Raw genomic sequence first — 16,772 nt, 5'->3', positions numbered from 1 at the left:
AAGAATGTAATATGCAATGAATGTAAGAATGTTCACGTGCCTGATGGACGGGACATAAAACAGTATTTCTATACCTGCACTTCTATAACAAAGGCGAACAACTGAGTTCCTTTTAGACTTCAAACCTTCATTTCCGGCAGACCGCAAATTTATGAAATATTTACGATTCTTTCGTCACGGTGTACTTGACTTATCGATCGAATCTTCTTTTAGGAAAATGGGAAAAGAAACAAAGTTATTAGTGATATAAAAAATAAAGAGATCGAAACTTTAATCATAACGAAATACAAAAAGAGTATAAAAACTGATTGCCATGTTCTTGCTGTACTTTGTGTAATATTGTTACTGACAGTCGAGCAACTGTGTGAACAAATATGGAAGAGCCTTAGTCATTTTTATGTATTTGCACCTGAGTTCTTAAGGTTGAAAATAAGATATTGTATATAAACAGACACACACACATACATATATATATATATAAATATATATATATATGAAAGAAATTATACCACAGATTATTGTACGTATAATTAGAAAATAAATGATTTTGCACATGGTACAATTAACGAAAATCGACTGTAAAACGACGTGATTTTTCTAATTTCACTGTCGTGTTTGTAAACACTATTTAACGAATTGAGGAAAATTTGCCATTTTTGAGATATATATATGTTATTATTGTTAAACTTTGCATACGTCCATATTTAAGCATTTGTTGTCGGACTGATAGGAAATTAATTTGTCTAGGCTGTTTTTGAATTGAGTAAACGTAGGTTTACTGTGAAGTCGTGCATTCCAGCAAGAGAGTAAAACTCGCTTTTTACAACTTTTTTAACTGAACCTAGGATGAAAATGTAAACCACACATTTTGAAGATTTATACAGGTATGTATATGTCGAAAATTTCATCAAAGTGAACTAACATTACTATGAGCTACGAACGGTTAAAAATGATTAAAATCGCAGTTTTTCACGACTTTCGGTCTAAAATCTAAAGATTCTTACATCCTTGGATGCCTGTCGCTTATTTCCATATCAACCGATTCCGACCAATTACAATTTTTTCAAAACCTTTTTACACGTTATCTAGTAAATTAATCTTTCTAAGTTCTTAAAGAAATCAACTGGTTTAACACAATTAAAAAAGAAAAAGATCAATTTTAAACAATGTACGAATATTCATGTGACTTATTGTATCTGTAATAATCAGTATGTACTTGTTTCAGGTACGATATGCTCTAAAGCTATACATATTACTTGAATGATTTCGATAAATCATGCGAATAAATTCACTCTTTGAATCGCACTGTAAATTCTAACTAAGAAATTGGTATGTTTTCTTTTAAAATGAAATATCCTATGTCTACAAATTTCTTAATAAGAAAATCAAGATAGCTGTTGATTATTTGAGTCTTCAATGTCTTTGTTATTATTCTCATATATACTTAACGTTTGATTTTTTTAAACGCAATACTTAAGAAATTTGTACAAACCGATCACATAAGAATATCCTTGAGAAGAAGAAAAATATTTTTGAGTGCTAAATTTAATAATTTCTTAAGCTGAGTAATATAATACTGAAAAAATGGTGCCACAAATAACTAACATTCCGAGTACAACTTCAGATTAGCATAATCTTATATCATATTAATAAGTAGAAAATAAAACAGAGTTTTATGTGTAAAAATATATAGATAATAAGCATCTATGATAATAATAGAAATTTAATCCTCGGAAGATAAAATCAGTATTCAGTACAAATTGAAAATATCTAGTTAGTTAACGCCATCTTTTAAGTAATGCTAGAATTATAATTTCTGTACATGAAATCATTGTCTGTGATCAAATAACACAGCTACTAACAACATCTCGATAATAAATTTAATATAATAGATTAGTCTATAGATTTAATGAAGAAATTAGCAAAAAAGTACATAAAATTTGTTATTTTTAAATTAAAGTGTTCAACATGAAGATAGTTTGCGCTGCCAAAACTTGTAAATACTCTTTGGATAATGAAGACTCGACAAATGTCAAATTCATTCACTTTCCGAACAGTGATACGTAAGTCTTGTCAAATTATAAATTAATCACTACTTAAAAATAATATTTCATTCATTATACTAGTCGTAGTTATACATATTTTTAATTTGCAAGCAAATAATATTCTTCATTATTATAATAATCATTATGTAAAATAATATACTTAATTAGTAGTCTTTCTTTATTTATTAGAAATTAAATATTTTATTTTATAACTTGTTATAAATTATTTTCTTACAGTTCAAAAATATGGGCACATCAGTGTGATAGAACTGATCTTTTAATGAAATCTAATGAAGAATTGTATTCAAATTATTATATATGTTCTCATCATATAGAAGATCGTTATTTCATAAATAAGACAGATCCTGTGATAATAGATCAACATGCTATTCCAACATTATTTGAATCTGATATTATTGCTGGAAAGGATTCAAAAAATGCCTTTGATAAAAATGAACAAACAGAAATAACTGATAATGTTATGTTATCATATTGTGATATGGATGTTGAAATGGATCAGTATCATGAAATCAGTATTAAATTTTCAAATTTATGTAGAATATGTGAAGAACCATGTTTCGATGGTATAGAAATATTTTCACTGAAAGGAATAGATCTAAGGCTAAGAGAAAAAATAAGTTTACATTTACCAATCATGGTTGATATGGAAGATATAATGCCACAGAAATTGTGCATGAATTGCTATAATAAATTAGAAGTTGCACATTCATTAGTTATAACATCTTTAAGAACAGACATGAGGTTGAAAAGATTTTTGAATATTAATGCAGAAGTAAGTAGCTAACATATATAACTTAATATTTAACTACTATATATGTATCACAATATTAAGATCAAATGTATATATTATTTTACAGCTAAATTACGATCATAAGTATAGTGCCATAGCAAAAAAGTGTTCCTTAGAAATAGATGAAGAAATGTCTATGAATGAAACAACTGATATTACACCTGTAGAATTATCTTCTAGCAAAATGAATGAAATTTCTATGAATCAGGAAGTTCCTAAAGAATTTAGTGACTTGGAAAATACCAATATGCAAAAGGATACTTTTCAAAATAGTATAAGAAAGGAAGTGCAATCTGAATTAAACAGCTTTATTGCATCACATAATGAGGAAATTAAAGAAGATGAATGTACAAATAGACTAGCAAAAAATTATTCAGATAATGAAATATTAAATAATGAAATTCAATGCTTGTATTGTAAAAATATGTTTAAAACACAAGAGATGTTTGAAAATCACAAAATGTTGTGTGATGGAGGAGAAATAGTTGTACAGAAGGAAAAAGAAGCTAATAATAATATGAATGATAAAGAATCCAATAATATAAAGATAATGAACTTTCAATTTATAACAAAAACTTGTAATGTTTGTCATGCAAATTTTGAAACTGAGAAACACTTTATTGAACATAAACTTTCGTATTGTAAATTTCTTCAAGTAAAAGATTATCAAATTACTGATAAAATAATTATGAACAAAGAACAGCGCAGTAATCATAAAGATTCCTGCAATACCAATAATCCATCAATTGAAACCAATAAAAAATGTGGCCATTGTGGTTTGATTTATATTACTAAAAAGGAATTACTAAATCATATTATGGACTGTCATGAAGGTCAACTTCTATTTAAATGTATCATGTGTGATAGAAGCTATGAAAAGTGGTCTAGTTTAGATGTACATGAAGCCACTCACAGAATAGATAAACCTTATTTATGTGATTTATGTGGAAAGAGTTTTAAACATTCCAATAATTTAAGAGGTCATAAAAGAACTCATTTAGATGATTCAAAAAAGAAACGACACATCTGTGACATTTGTGGAAATGCATTTAGATCTAGGTAGCATTCTAAAACTTTTAAGTACTATATCATAAAGTAAATCATCAATTTTGTATTTTTCAATAATTGTTAAATATGTAATTCAGATTTCATTTGGGAGAACATATGAATCAACATAATGGAAATAAACCTTACTCCTGTGAAAAGTGTGGCAAAGCTTTTTACAAAAGAATACAACTAAGACAGCATAAACTTTCTCATGGTTTGAATAAACATGTCTGTCCAATTTGTGGCACAGCTTTCAATCGTAAAGGAAACATGAATACACATCTTAAACGTCATAACAGTGGAGATGGTATATATACATGTAGCGTAAGTATACCATTATTAGAAACAAATTAATAACATTCAAAATTAATAATTCATAGCATTCAGTATTACGTAAAAACATATGCATTTTATTTTTAGATATGTACACACACATGTAAATCAATGAGTGAGCTAAAGTCACATAGAAAAAAACATACAGAACAAGATACTATAGAAAACATAGAAAAAAAACATATCGATAAACCTACATGGAAATGTAAGAGTTGTGACCGAACATTTACAACTCGAGCGGTATTATTAAATCATGAACGTACACATAAAGAAGATAAAATAAGTGTCGATTGTAATATTTGTGGGAAAAAATTAGCAAGCAAAAATTCTCTGGTGTATCATAAAAAATCCATTCATTCTTCGGAGAGACCGTATATGTGTCAATATTGTGAAGAATCATTTGTTTCCAAAGAATCACGTCTTATACACGAAAGAATACATACCGGAGAACGTCCTTACGTTTGCAAAATATGTAAAATGGAATACAAATGTTCAAGCAATCTTAATCAACACATAAAAATTCATTCTGGGATTAAGCCTTATATATGTATATATTGTAATAAAAGTTTCACGCGTAGAGGAACGTTAAATGTGCATGAGAGAATACATACTGGAGAGAAACCATTTGCTTGCGGAACGTGTGGTAGAACATTTTCTCAAAAAAATGACATGATCAAGCACACTAAAACACATAATGCCAAATCGTTGTCTTGTGAACAATGCAATGAAGTTTTCGCAAGGAAGAAAGATATCCTAAAGCATATTGCTTTGCACGAACAAAATAATCCTATAATTCAGGAGTATGTAGAGATACAACAAGAAATAGAAACTTACAGTGTGGATATAGCATGCTCTGAATTTGAATAACTTTTTTTATGTATAAAATAAAATAAATATTAGGCACTAAGATAATTTGTGCATGTAGGTACATAAATTTAGTTAACAGATTTCGCCTGCGTTTAGTTTCAATTTCAACTACTGCTGCTAATGTCGTATTTATCTTGAATCGATAACATTTCATGTGATATAAAGTTGATAAAGGAATCACTTGACCATTTTAGGAAATAGTAAAAATTGATTTGTTTATTTGCTCAGGGATTTACCTCGATCACGTAATACAAAACCCTTTAATACGTTAGGTTTATTTTATTTTATACTTATTCATGATATTTGGTGATATGTATTTGAAAGTGACTAACTTTTTGTAAATTGGTACTTTATCACATTATTATTACTATTTTTACGTAATATCGTAACGTAAATCATTATTGCGTGATTTTGTCACTCTCATGTTTGTCTATCTCAGATAAAAAAATAGATATGAACTTTTCCGTAGAACTGTACAAATAAATAGGTTCTTGTCTATGCTAGTGTGCAATCAAACAGTACAGATCCCTAATTATATAGGTTTTTGTATATGCTAACTTTAGTTGACCTCAGCACTTGACCGCCTGGTGCAGCACCTGTACTGAGAAATAACTAGAATTAAGGACGTGAGCATTCTCGTTTCCTCTCTGTTATTAGCATGGGTACATATAAAAATTATATGAAATTATTAGAATCATGGCCCGTGGATAATTCTAAACCTGGCAGGTAATTTTGTTAAATATACTAAATTTGACTATTTTTTCCTTCCTCATAACCTATATTTAGGTTAGATTTAATATTTTAAAAAGTTATGGTTATAAATGCTTTGATACTATATACAATTAGTTATATGTTTCATAGTATTAGAATATGTTATTAATTTTATATCTAATTATTGTAATTGTTGCTATAAAATATAATTATAATTTATATTTATTTTAGAGTCTTATCTCAGCATATTCGTGATCAATTAAAACTTGCTTTTGCAAAGGGTGAAGCTAGTGAAGTAAATCGTAAGCAATGTGACCGTTATTACATGAGTTTGAAGAGAATTTCTTCCAATCATTATGGACAAATGTATAGTCGTACACTTTCAAGTACTGCTACTGGATTAACTAAAGATCAATGTAATTTATTGCTTACACCAGAAGCACAAGATTACTATTCAGAAGACAGAAAAACATATTTTAAGAATAAATTTTCAAGATTATTCAGGAATTTTGTTAAGAATGAAGCTAATAAGTGATATAATTCATGTATATAAATATTATGGCATGAAATACCTAAAAAAGGATGTACATTATTTATTTCGGACACATAATGATATGATAGATTTAAAAATTAGTAGAAAATATAGCCAAATAGCAAACAAAACTGATAATACTATTAAAAATATACCTCATGTGCCAGTTATGGTTAAGGAAGTATTGCATTATTTGGAGCCATTACCAGGAAAAGTTTTTGTGGATATGACATTTGGAGCTGGTGGACATTCTGCAAAAATTTTGGAATCTTCACCTGATGTAAAAATATTTGCATTGGATAGAGACCCTGTTGCATATGAACATGCACAAATTTTGTCAGAGAAATATCCTGGACAAGTAATACCTTTATTGGGAAGATTTTCTGAATTGCCACAGTTGCTTTGTAAATATAAGGTAAACGTACGTAGCATAGATGGCTTCTTGTTTGATTTTGGTTGTTCATCTATGCAATTTGATATTGCTGAAAGAGGATTTTCAGTGTCAAAAAATGGACCTTTAGATATGAGAATGGATGGATTTAGATGCCCATTAGAACCTACGGCTAGTGAAGTTTTAGAGCAAATAACAGAATCAGACTTAGCTTGTGTGTTAAGAATTTATGGTAATGAAAAGTATGCTAAAAAAATTGCACGTGCCATTATAGAAGCTCGATATAATTTTAGAAACTTAAAAACTACACAAGAATTAGCTCAACTTATTGAATCCGTGGTTTCTGAAAAAAGACTTGATCAACTTGGCAGACATACTCATTGTGCAACAAAAACATTTCAAGCATTAAGAATTTTTGTAAATAATGAATTAAATGAGATTAACTATGGTATTGTTATTGCTGGGTCATATTTAAAAACGAATGGTCGTTTAATAACAATATCTTTTCATTCTCTAGAAGACACAATCGTTAAAAGGCATATGTCAGGAAACATAACAAAAACTGTAGCTAATGTGTTACCATTAAAATATTTAAATTATGGTAAACATTATAATTCAACTGAAATGGAAGATTTTAATAAAACACCTTGGAAAATGTTGCATAAACATGTAATAACACCTACACTGGAAGAAATAAATGCAAATCCAAGATCACATTCTGCAAAATTACGAGCTATCTGTAAAATAGTTTAAATTATTGTCAGATTTTAGAGTTGACATTGTAGATACGAATAAATATTTCCATTCGTATCTCTTTTTAAATACAAAATAATATTTATTGAATCTTTGACAATATATGTACATTGTATCATATGTAAACAAGAAAATAAAGAGTTACAATTTAGAGATGCAAAAATGTACAAAATATTCAAGGTAAAATATACTTTTATAATACTTCATACATGAAGCAGATCACCATTTAGAATCCATTTTTTCATTTTTATTCACAAAGATATGAATTTGCATAAAAATCTGCAGTCTAATTGTAAATCATGACAACGTTTATAACATTGCAGATGTAACATACTTAAAATAAGCCTTCTATTTCATCTGTTTCACTGTTCCACTCCATGTCATAAATGCTTGGTCTTGTAGAAAGACCTGGCATCATCATTATCTAAAATTATAGTACATATTATAGTTATATATTATATCGTAATATTCAATAATCTGAAGTACTTACTTCTCCTACTATTGGTACTATAATGCCTGCTCCTACTGACACAAATATATCAGTAATTTTGAGTGTGAAATCTGTAGGTGCACCTTTAATTGATGGATCACCCGTTAAAGAGTTTGATGTTTTTGCCATGCATAGCGGTAAATTATCATAATTTAATTGATTATACTTTTTTATTTTCTCCTGAACCTGTGTTCATGTGTTCATAATTATTAATTGTACACATAATTGTGTAAATTTTATATCAAACAAGAATTTTCTACAAAATTGAGAGCTTACCTTGTCTGCAAGAACAACTTCTCCAGCTCCATACATTTCTTTGGCAATAATATTTATCTTTTCTTCTATACCAATATTAAGATCATACAATACTTTGAAATTGCTAACTTTATTTGTAGCAGCTATGACTGCATCAGCTAGTTCTGTGGCACCAGCACCACCCTCTGCCCAATGATTACATATAGCTGCATCAGTAGCACCACTTTCTATTGCTGCTCGTTTCACTAATTCTAATTCAGCTTGAGTATCAGTACTGAAATAATATTTTACGATTCTGTATTTATTACGCAAAAGTACTTATGAGGAAAATTATTTACCTTTATATAAAATTTACCTGTGAACGTTAATGGCAACAATAACTGGAACACCAAATTTAATTCCATTACTGATATGCTTCTGAAGATTCGGAAGACCTTTCCTAACTAAATCAAGATTTTCCTCGAGATATTCTTTTTTTAATGGAACGCCAGTCTTTACTGGAGGCCCTCCACCATGCATCTTCAATGCTCTAATAGTTACAACAAGCACAACAGCGTTTGGCACATGATTAGATGTTCGACATTTAATGTCAAAGAATTTCTCCATACCGATATCAGAACCGAATCCACTTTCGGTTACTACGATACCTTCCGGTCCAACTAATTTTAATGCAATAGCGTCTGCTATGATGGAGGAACAACCGTGAGCAATATTTGCAAACGGTCCAGCATGAATCATCACCGGCGTTCCTTCCAATGATTGCATAAGTGTTGGCTCAATAGCATCTTTCAATAAAATTGCCATTGCTCCAGTCACACCCTAAATGTATGTATATATTATTACCGAGTACTAGAATGAAATATTTGCAATTTCATAATTTGGATAATAGATATACTAACGAAATCTTCGGCAGTTAACGGTTCTCCATCTTTGTTAAAAGCAACTACTATGTTGCCGAGTCTTCGCTTCATATCATCGACGCTAGTTGACAATGCAAGTATTGCCATTATTTCCGAAGCAACAGAAATGCGGAATGATGTTTCTCGTGTTCTACCTTTCTCGGTCGGACTTTGACCAATGGTAATCTTCCGTAAATATCGATCGTTTGTGTCGACCACTGAAATAAGTATATTTGTGTAAAAGATTGTATCCTTTGTTAATCTTTTGTGCATGATGTGTTCCATGTTACCTCGAGTCCAAGTAATGTTTTCTGGGTCAATATCTAATCTTGCGAATCTCCTCCTTTCTTCTTCTGTTAAACTATTTGGATCAGTCTTTGTGATACCTAGTTTTTTTAAACGTCTTAATTGTATCTTCGAAAATTTCCTTTCATTTTTGATAGTTGGTACAAGATGATCGTAAAGAGACTGATCACTTTGAGTACATTCGTGGAAATATCGAGTATCAATTTGTGCTGCTAATAGATTATTTGCTGCGCTTATGGCGTGGATATCACCAGTTAAGTGCAAGTTAAATTCTTCCATAGGAATGATCTGAAAATTGTATTATATTACTTATATCTTTTTATTTGATAGTATGCTTTGATATTTTTTCTCATTATTGTTTCTTCTTTCATCTAAATCATACAATTTTACGGAGTTAATTTTATGAAGAAATTAAAATATTTATAGTACGACGATGAACATCTCTCTTGTTTCATTCCTGATTTGTGTAATGAGTTTTTATAAAGTACTTATCATTCTAATACATCTTTTACGTCGAAAAAGCATTGAAAAACAATATGTGTCTTTTTTTTATTTACATCTTTTAATAATTAGTGGATTAATGAAATTTTACATGTTAATGCTAACGTGATTGGCAGTAAGATTAAGTTGTATACTTTAAAAATTTTTTCAATTTCAATAGACAATACCTGTGAATATCCTCCACCAGCTGCTCCTCCTTTAACTCCAAAAGTAGGTCCTTGACTAGGTTGTCTTAGAGTTGCAAATGAATTCTTTCCTTTGAATGCTGTTAATGCTTGCACCAAGCCTAACGACATTGTACTTTTGCCTTCACCAAATGGTGTTGGCGTGATACCAGCAACTACCACGAGTTTTCCATTTGGTTGGTTTTCCAATCGTTTTAAAACTTTCAAGCTGATCTTTGCTTTTGTACTTCCATAAGGACTAATTTCATTAGGAAGTAAACCAATTTCCTCGGCTAAACTCGCGATTGGTTTAGGTTCCTGATTTCTTGAAATCGTTATGTCGTTAGGTACCGGTTTTTGGGGATTGATTTTTAAAATTTTTAAATTCCATTTCTTGTTTAATACTTTCTCTGCTGTTCTTTGTGCAGATATTACTGTGTTTTTCATTAACATAGCAACGGTCATTGGACCAACACCACCTGGTACTGGTGTGATATAAGAAGCTACTTTAGCAGCTTCATTATAATCTACATCGCCCACCAAACGTTGTCCACTTTTTTTTGTAGGATCTGAAAGAATTCTTCAGATTATTATTTTATAAATGAATTCAATGACTTTATAATTATTGCATTTAATTGTCCGGCGCTCTCTCACTATATTCGATTGAATCGTATTTTTCTATCGTTAAAAAATTTCATTAAAAAAATTGCTGTCAATTTTCGTGAATCGTCGTTTTAATTGTATATTACAATTCTTCTGAAGACAGTAAAAATCTTCTTCTTCGTTTCAAGATTGCGAAATACAAAATTTGAGGATCGCAACTAGGTTGATATTCTTTAAAACTCTAGAATTCCATTAAGAACAGGATAAACAACAATAAATTTCGAAAAGAATAAGTTTAAAAAATGATCTTCTTTAACCGAACTAGAATGAAGGAATTTGTTCAGCTTTATTTCTTCCGTATTTGCCTATCATATATGATATTTCAAAATTCGAGATCTACATTATGAAAAAGAAGGTACCTGCATTAAATATACTTTTCATAACAGTGATAATGAACTTAGGAATTATAACATTAAGTACAATAATTATTGCAAGTTTAATATTAATAATACACAATTTTATGGGAATAATATTGATGGGAGAATAATATCAATGAATGCAGTACGTGAAATTATGTCTACCTGGAATGGAATTGATTCCGCAATCGATTACGACTGCACCCGGTTTAATCCAGCTTCCTTTAACCATCTGGGGTTGGCCAACACCAACCACTAAGATGTCAGCTTGTGAAACCTTTAATCACAATCGGATATTCGATGTAAAATATAGTTAAAATTTTCTAAATCTTCATTTAAAAATTCGTAAAAGGCATAGTTAAAATGTTAATCTTATAAGTGAAAAATGTCTTATCTAGCATTTTTTATTTTTCAAGATATACTGAAATATTGTAAGCTATCCATCTTTTTACCCTTTAAGCAATGTTGTATTATACAAACTGTTACGAAATGGTAACCAAATATTTTGAATTGAATGAAGAAAAATAAACACACAAGAAATAAAACTTAATTCTTATCAGGTATTTCAAAATGATACATAAATCATATTAACTAAGGAAGACAATATGTTGATACAATACTTACAATTTGTGGAAGATTTCGCGTTTTTGAATGACATACTGTTACAGTTGCGTTATGCCATTTTAATAATTCAGATATAGGTGTACCAACGATTTTACTTCTACCTATAACTACAGCTTGAGCACCAGCGATCGGTACGCCGCTTCTACAAAACATTATTTTAATTATTTTGCATTAGATATCATCTTATACTTTATACAGGTACGTAACTATCATGCGTAATCGTTATATTTATCTATTTAAAAAGTTATTTCTTTTTAATTATCAAGTTGTGTCCTTTTTACGAATGGAAAGCATAAGGAATTGTTAGCTGAAAAGAAAAAAAACATTTTCAACATACTTTTTGATAAGTTCAATGCATCCATTTGGAGTGCATGGTAAAAATCCAGACATATCGCCAATGGCTACTCTTCCTTCGTTAATTGTGTTTAATCTAAAAAAATAGAATATTTTAATATTCATTGTTCTGTGCATAAGAGGAAATAGGCATTATTTCTTATTTTCGGTCATAAATAAAGGTTAATGTTTGAATATTTTTCAATAACGCTGGATCGACGGAAATATTGTGACGTTCCCTAACAAAATAAGTAAAAAATTGTTATCGATGCAAGTGTTTAAACGGAAGATTTTTAACGACTACGCTCTTATCATTTAATTCGAGATGTTTTGTGTCATAGGTCACGTTACTGACGCGTTTTCTTGTATGTGTCAGCATTTATTTCTTACATTATGTTATCCTAAAACACATTTTGCTTAATAAACTTGTCATTTAATAATAAATTTTTGAAAATTTCGGTACGAACATTGATTAATTCATATTCGTATACGTGAGTCGATGCATGAAATATATTTAAAATAGATGTTAATTATATTATTTCTTTTCCAATTTAAATGAACAGTAATTCAAAATTGAGCGCAGTATTAAAAAAAAATTATTACATTGATTATGATAATCTGGAAAACTTACCCATCTACATCCTTTTCGGGCGATACTAAGTCGGTAATCATAAGAGAATTAATTCTATTGATACTGTCAAGCGGCATTTGTACGATGATACCGTGTATGTTTGGATCATTGTTCAATTTATTTACTTTGTTTATTAATTCTAGTTCTGTGATGGTACTTGGTAATTTGACATGATCTGCGACAATTCCAATTTCACTCGCCGCTTTTATCTTCATTCTTATATAAACATTTGAGTCTTCTCTGCCGCCTACTTGAACGATCGCTAAACCAGGTACATAATTTGGTAATTTCTCACTCAATGCTCTCACATCTTTCTTTAGATTTTCACGAATTTCGCTAAGAAAGTAAAAAATTCATTACAATATATATTTTCAATAATATATAATATATTTAGAACTATATAAAATGATTTGCGAAAAATAAAGTATTAAATTTTTTAAGTTAATAATTTAGGAATGTATCTATTAGAATTTTTTTTTGTAATATATTTCGAATTAAATTGATTTCGTATACATATTTTGTTGATATTGACGTTGATAACTAGAAATTTGGAATATTTTATTGGTAGAAACTTCCTATTTATGTATATATATATAAAATTCGATAATATTTTTTAAAAATAGGTAGATAAATTAATATATTCATATGTATATCTACATTTTCGATATTGCATGCATCTCTTACGAATATTTAAATTTGGCGGTTCTTAATGCAGATATATGCGTCCATGTTTTCTAAAGAGTAATATACAATTAAATGTTTGACTAAATATCAAGGATTTCATTTCAAGAATTATTTGTATTGTAATGAACGCTTTTTTTTTTTTGATTATGTAATCAAGTCACAGAAAATATACATAACCTCACATAGTGAAAGAGGCATACTTTTATAAAGCATATAATTATTAAGAACTGGTTTAAGAATTAAATTATAAAAGATAGGAAAGTCAGTCCAATGAATAGTATCGACCTCTACGCAACTATGAAACGCTCGGAAAATTAATTTAAATCGTAATTTCTATTCGAATAGCTTTTATTTTGAAATTTGAACCACGTGTAAGATCAGATCGATAAATTATTTCGAAGATCTATTCTGAAAGCTGTAATACATTTTATTTGAATAGCTACATACGAATTAAATATGCTCTTTTTATTGTTTAAAGCTTATTTTTGATAGCTTTTAATAACTTACCTTGCCAATTCGGTGCCGGATAACACAATTCCTCGTGCATTTGTCGACATGATTCTGTGCAAGAATCTATAATCACACAAAAGAAATTACTATCGTTTTTTACTGATTTTTCACTGTACAAATTAATCGCTGTGTAAATTACGACGTACAGACGATACGATCAACATGAATTTACTGGAAGACCGACACTGTTCGAATGAACAGTTTTAGTGCAGGCAACCGGTTTACAAGCGATTCAACTCGTGACTCCTGAATACTCATGTATATAAGTATATATCTTTGTAGTGATATCGTTATGCGAGCTGTTCACACATTGAAGCATCTAATCGATCATTTAAACGTTCATACCCACTCGAAACTTGAATAAAATATAATACGTAAAGCATGTGTGTGCCAATATGTGCAATAAGATAAAAATTAACCCAAATAAATGTTCTAATTATTACTGTACTGAATAAAGAACCAACAACCCCCAAAATCAGTGTTCACAATTAAATTCTGTCAGACACCTCGGACTTTACTCAGACAAGAAACCAAACTGAAGAAAACACATTCAAGGGAAAATAAAACAAATAAAAATTACTAGAAAATCAGTATAGTGTGGTATATTAAGTTTAAAATAAGAAATTCCTAATTCAGCAGAGACAACAAATTATTAATATATAAAACCATTATTAAACACGTATGAACATATTCATTACAAATCGGGAGTATGGTGGTCAAGTCAAACATCAAAAAATAGAAAATTTAAATATAGATATAATGTAAATAAATGTATTTAAAAGATGGAAATCAAATTATTATCTTAAGATCCATCCTCAACGCGTTGACTTTTATCAGAAACGATGATGTAAGGAAAATGTTAAAAATTCCCACAGTTGAAGAAATTACATGACACACCACAGCACATAAACAATCACACAAACCCACTTACTAAAAACTGCTACACAAACTCCGATTTATTAATGCTCACGCGCTAAGACATTACACACACACACATGCAACGGTAATAGAACATTCCACTAACTCCCGATAATTGTATCGGAATCACGATTCTTTTTAACCCTTAAAAAAATATACTTGACGATTAGGAAGACAAGAGTATTAAGAATTTGAAAGAGTATTATAAGAAATATTATTCTTACTTGAAAGTTTGTAATATTCGTGTCATATCGCAGAGTTAAGACGATGATCCGGTAGAGACTAATGAATCATTAATATGATCTCCATGGGGGGTAAGGAAATACATGCAACAAACAAGAGAATGAATGTTTACCGATAATTTATATCGGAACTGTATTTGATAAACTTTGATCTCCATTATTTAGCGAGCATGCATGAAGATAATATCTTTACGAGATGCAGAGTATATACGAGTAAAACAATTTCTTTTTAAATTAGCGATATTTTGTATTCGTAATAATAAGTTTTTGAATGAATATAACAGAATTACAATGTTGAACATGAATGAGATAAAAGTGAATGCATTTTCGTAATACTTATGTACGTTGATATGAAAATGAATCTAAATATGTCATGTATAGTCAGTGTAAAAAGTAGTCGTATACACTTTTAAAATAGAATTTTTTTAAATTGGACTAAACAATTTGATTTATTTGCAGAAGCTGGAAAGATTAGTTTACTAGAGGAAGCTTAAAAAGAATTTTGGAAAAGTTGCAATTGTTCGGAATTGCGAAGAAAGAAGTAAAGGTCGCGCTTCGTATCTTTTGTATCGAAATCGATTGATGTGGTAACAAATGTCATCGAAAGATGCAAAAATCTTTACATTCATTACAGTTTATACACCGAAAGTCGTGAAAAAGTGCGATTTTCACTACTTTTAGCCGTTTGTAGCTCATAGCGACGTTTATCGATTTCAATAAAATTTTCAGCATGTGTATGGCTGGCATAAATCTTTGAAATTTATTGTTTATAAACATAAAAAAGATAAACGTGATCTCTTTTTTCTTTGCGATTACGAACAATTGCAACTTTTCCAAAAGTCTTTTTACGCTTCATCTAGTAAACTTGTCTAAAAAACTCAAATCATTTGATCTAACGTTAAGAAAGTTATTCTGTTGTAAAGAGTATGAATACTTTCTACATTAACTATATATACTGTATATACATATTTATATTCGTTTTCAGTAAATAACTGATGGATATATGATTGATTGTAAAATCTTACTACATGTTGATAACTAAATGATTTATTAAATCTTATCATAGACGTCAAAGCTTCGTAATAAATTCTTGTAATATGATGCTAAAAATAATTAATTTCCTAGTCAAACGAAATACATATTTCTAGTACATATTTCAATATTTTCAATATTCATTATACAAAATTCGAGAATTTCATATCCTATTAATTAATATTTTAAAAATCTATGTATCTATAATATATTCAACGAATTTTAGAATAGGAATAATCGAATATACATATCGTACCTCTTAATTAGTGAATTGTGGTTTATTTTTCAAATACGAATTCGTATTATGATTTTAATTAATGTACGAGATACGATAATTATACTAAGTTTAAAATATTTATGATGAGTTAAAATTGAAAATAATTAACGCACGTTAAGCTCAAGCGATGACTCTACAGATTTAATACTTACTGAATTAAACTGCTATTGTCTCCATACAGCCTTGATACAGACTCGATACGAACTAACTGTGGTTATTTGTCTGACTGACTAACTATACCACTAGCTATGACTACCATTAACTACCATCGGCTACTATCCCGAGTGTTTCCTCGTATCCCTCTTTCCTGGGTGCCCAGGAAAGGGAAAGCTTTCTTCCGAGGTGGGGATGGAAAAATCTATAAACAATAAAACAATAAGTTTCCTTTTCAAATGCA

At 29.4% G+C, this 16,772-nt stretch overlaps 3 protein-coding genes across 4 annotated transcripts; 2 read left to right on the top strand and 1 right to left on the bottom strand.

The window, feature by feature from the left end:
- The first annotated feature begins 1,723 nt into the window (after positions 1-1,723).
- LOC122567629 (zinc finger protein 567-like) lies at positions 1,724-5,183 on the top strand. Its single transcript, XM_043726384.1, has 5 exons — positions 1,724-2,063; positions 2,283-2,838; positions 2,924-3,915; positions 4,002-4,227; positions 4,324-5,183. Exons 1-5 carry the CDS (start codon positions 1,969-1,971, stop codon positions 5,101-5,103), a joined length of 2,649 nt encoding a protein of 882 aa, XP_043582319.1. The 5' UTR covers positions 1,724-1,968; the 3' UTR covers positions 5,104-5,183.
- A 155-nt stretch (positions 5,184-5,338) lies between these two features.
- Positions 5,339-7,641, top strand: LOC122567636 (probable methyltransferase-like protein 15 homolog). Its single transcript, XM_043726419.1, has 2 exons — positions 5,339-5,829; positions 6,046-7,641. Exon 2 carries the CDS (start codon positions 6,333-6,335, stop codon positions 7,488-7,490), a length of 1,158 nt encoding a protein of 385 aa, XP_043582354.1. The 5' UTR covers positions 5,339-5,829; positions 6,046-6,332; the 3' UTR covers positions 7,491-7,641.
- Positions 7,642-7,670: 29 nt separating this feature from the next.
- LOC122567628 (C-1-tetrahydrofolate synthase, cytoplasmic) lies at positions 7,671-15,127 on the bottom strand. 2 transcript variants are annotated; one of them, XM_043726382.1, is made up of 13 exons: positions 15,049-15,127; positions 13,904-13,969; positions 12,713-13,048; positions 12,086-12,178; positions 11,749-11,890; positions 11,290-11,401; positions 10,109-10,674; positions 9,425-9,728; positions 9,135-9,352; positions 8,591-9,054; positions 8,257-8,509; positions 7,981-8,166; positions 7,671-7,914 (listed from the first exon to the last, which is right to left on the bottom strand). In XM_043726382.1, exons 1-13 carry the CDS (start codon positions 15,072-15,074, stop codon positions 7,825-7,827), a joined length of 2,856 nt encoding a protein of 951 aa, XP_043582317.1. In that variant the 5' UTR covers positions 15,075-15,127; the 3' UTR covers positions 7,671-7,824. The 2 variants fall into 2 exon arrangements, with proteins under 2 accessions (XP_043582317.1, XP_043582318.1); XM_043726383.1 differs by lacking the exon at positions 15,049-15,127 and adding an exon at positions 14,053-14,242.
- Between the last annotated feature and the right edge of the window lie 1,645 nt (positions 15,128-16,772).

The sequence above is a fragment of the Bombus pyrosoma genome, linkage group LG5 (genome assembly GCF_014825855.1).
Source record: "Bombus pyrosoma isolate SC7728 linkage group LG5, ASM1482585v1, whole genome shotgun sequence".
Classification (NCBI taxonomy): domain Eukaryota; kingdom Metazoa; phylum Arthropoda; class Insecta; order Hymenoptera; family Apidae; genus Bombus; species Bombus pyrosoma.
Note: the sequence above shows the minus strand (reverse complement) of the source record. Positions and strands in the feature narration are given on the sequence as shown.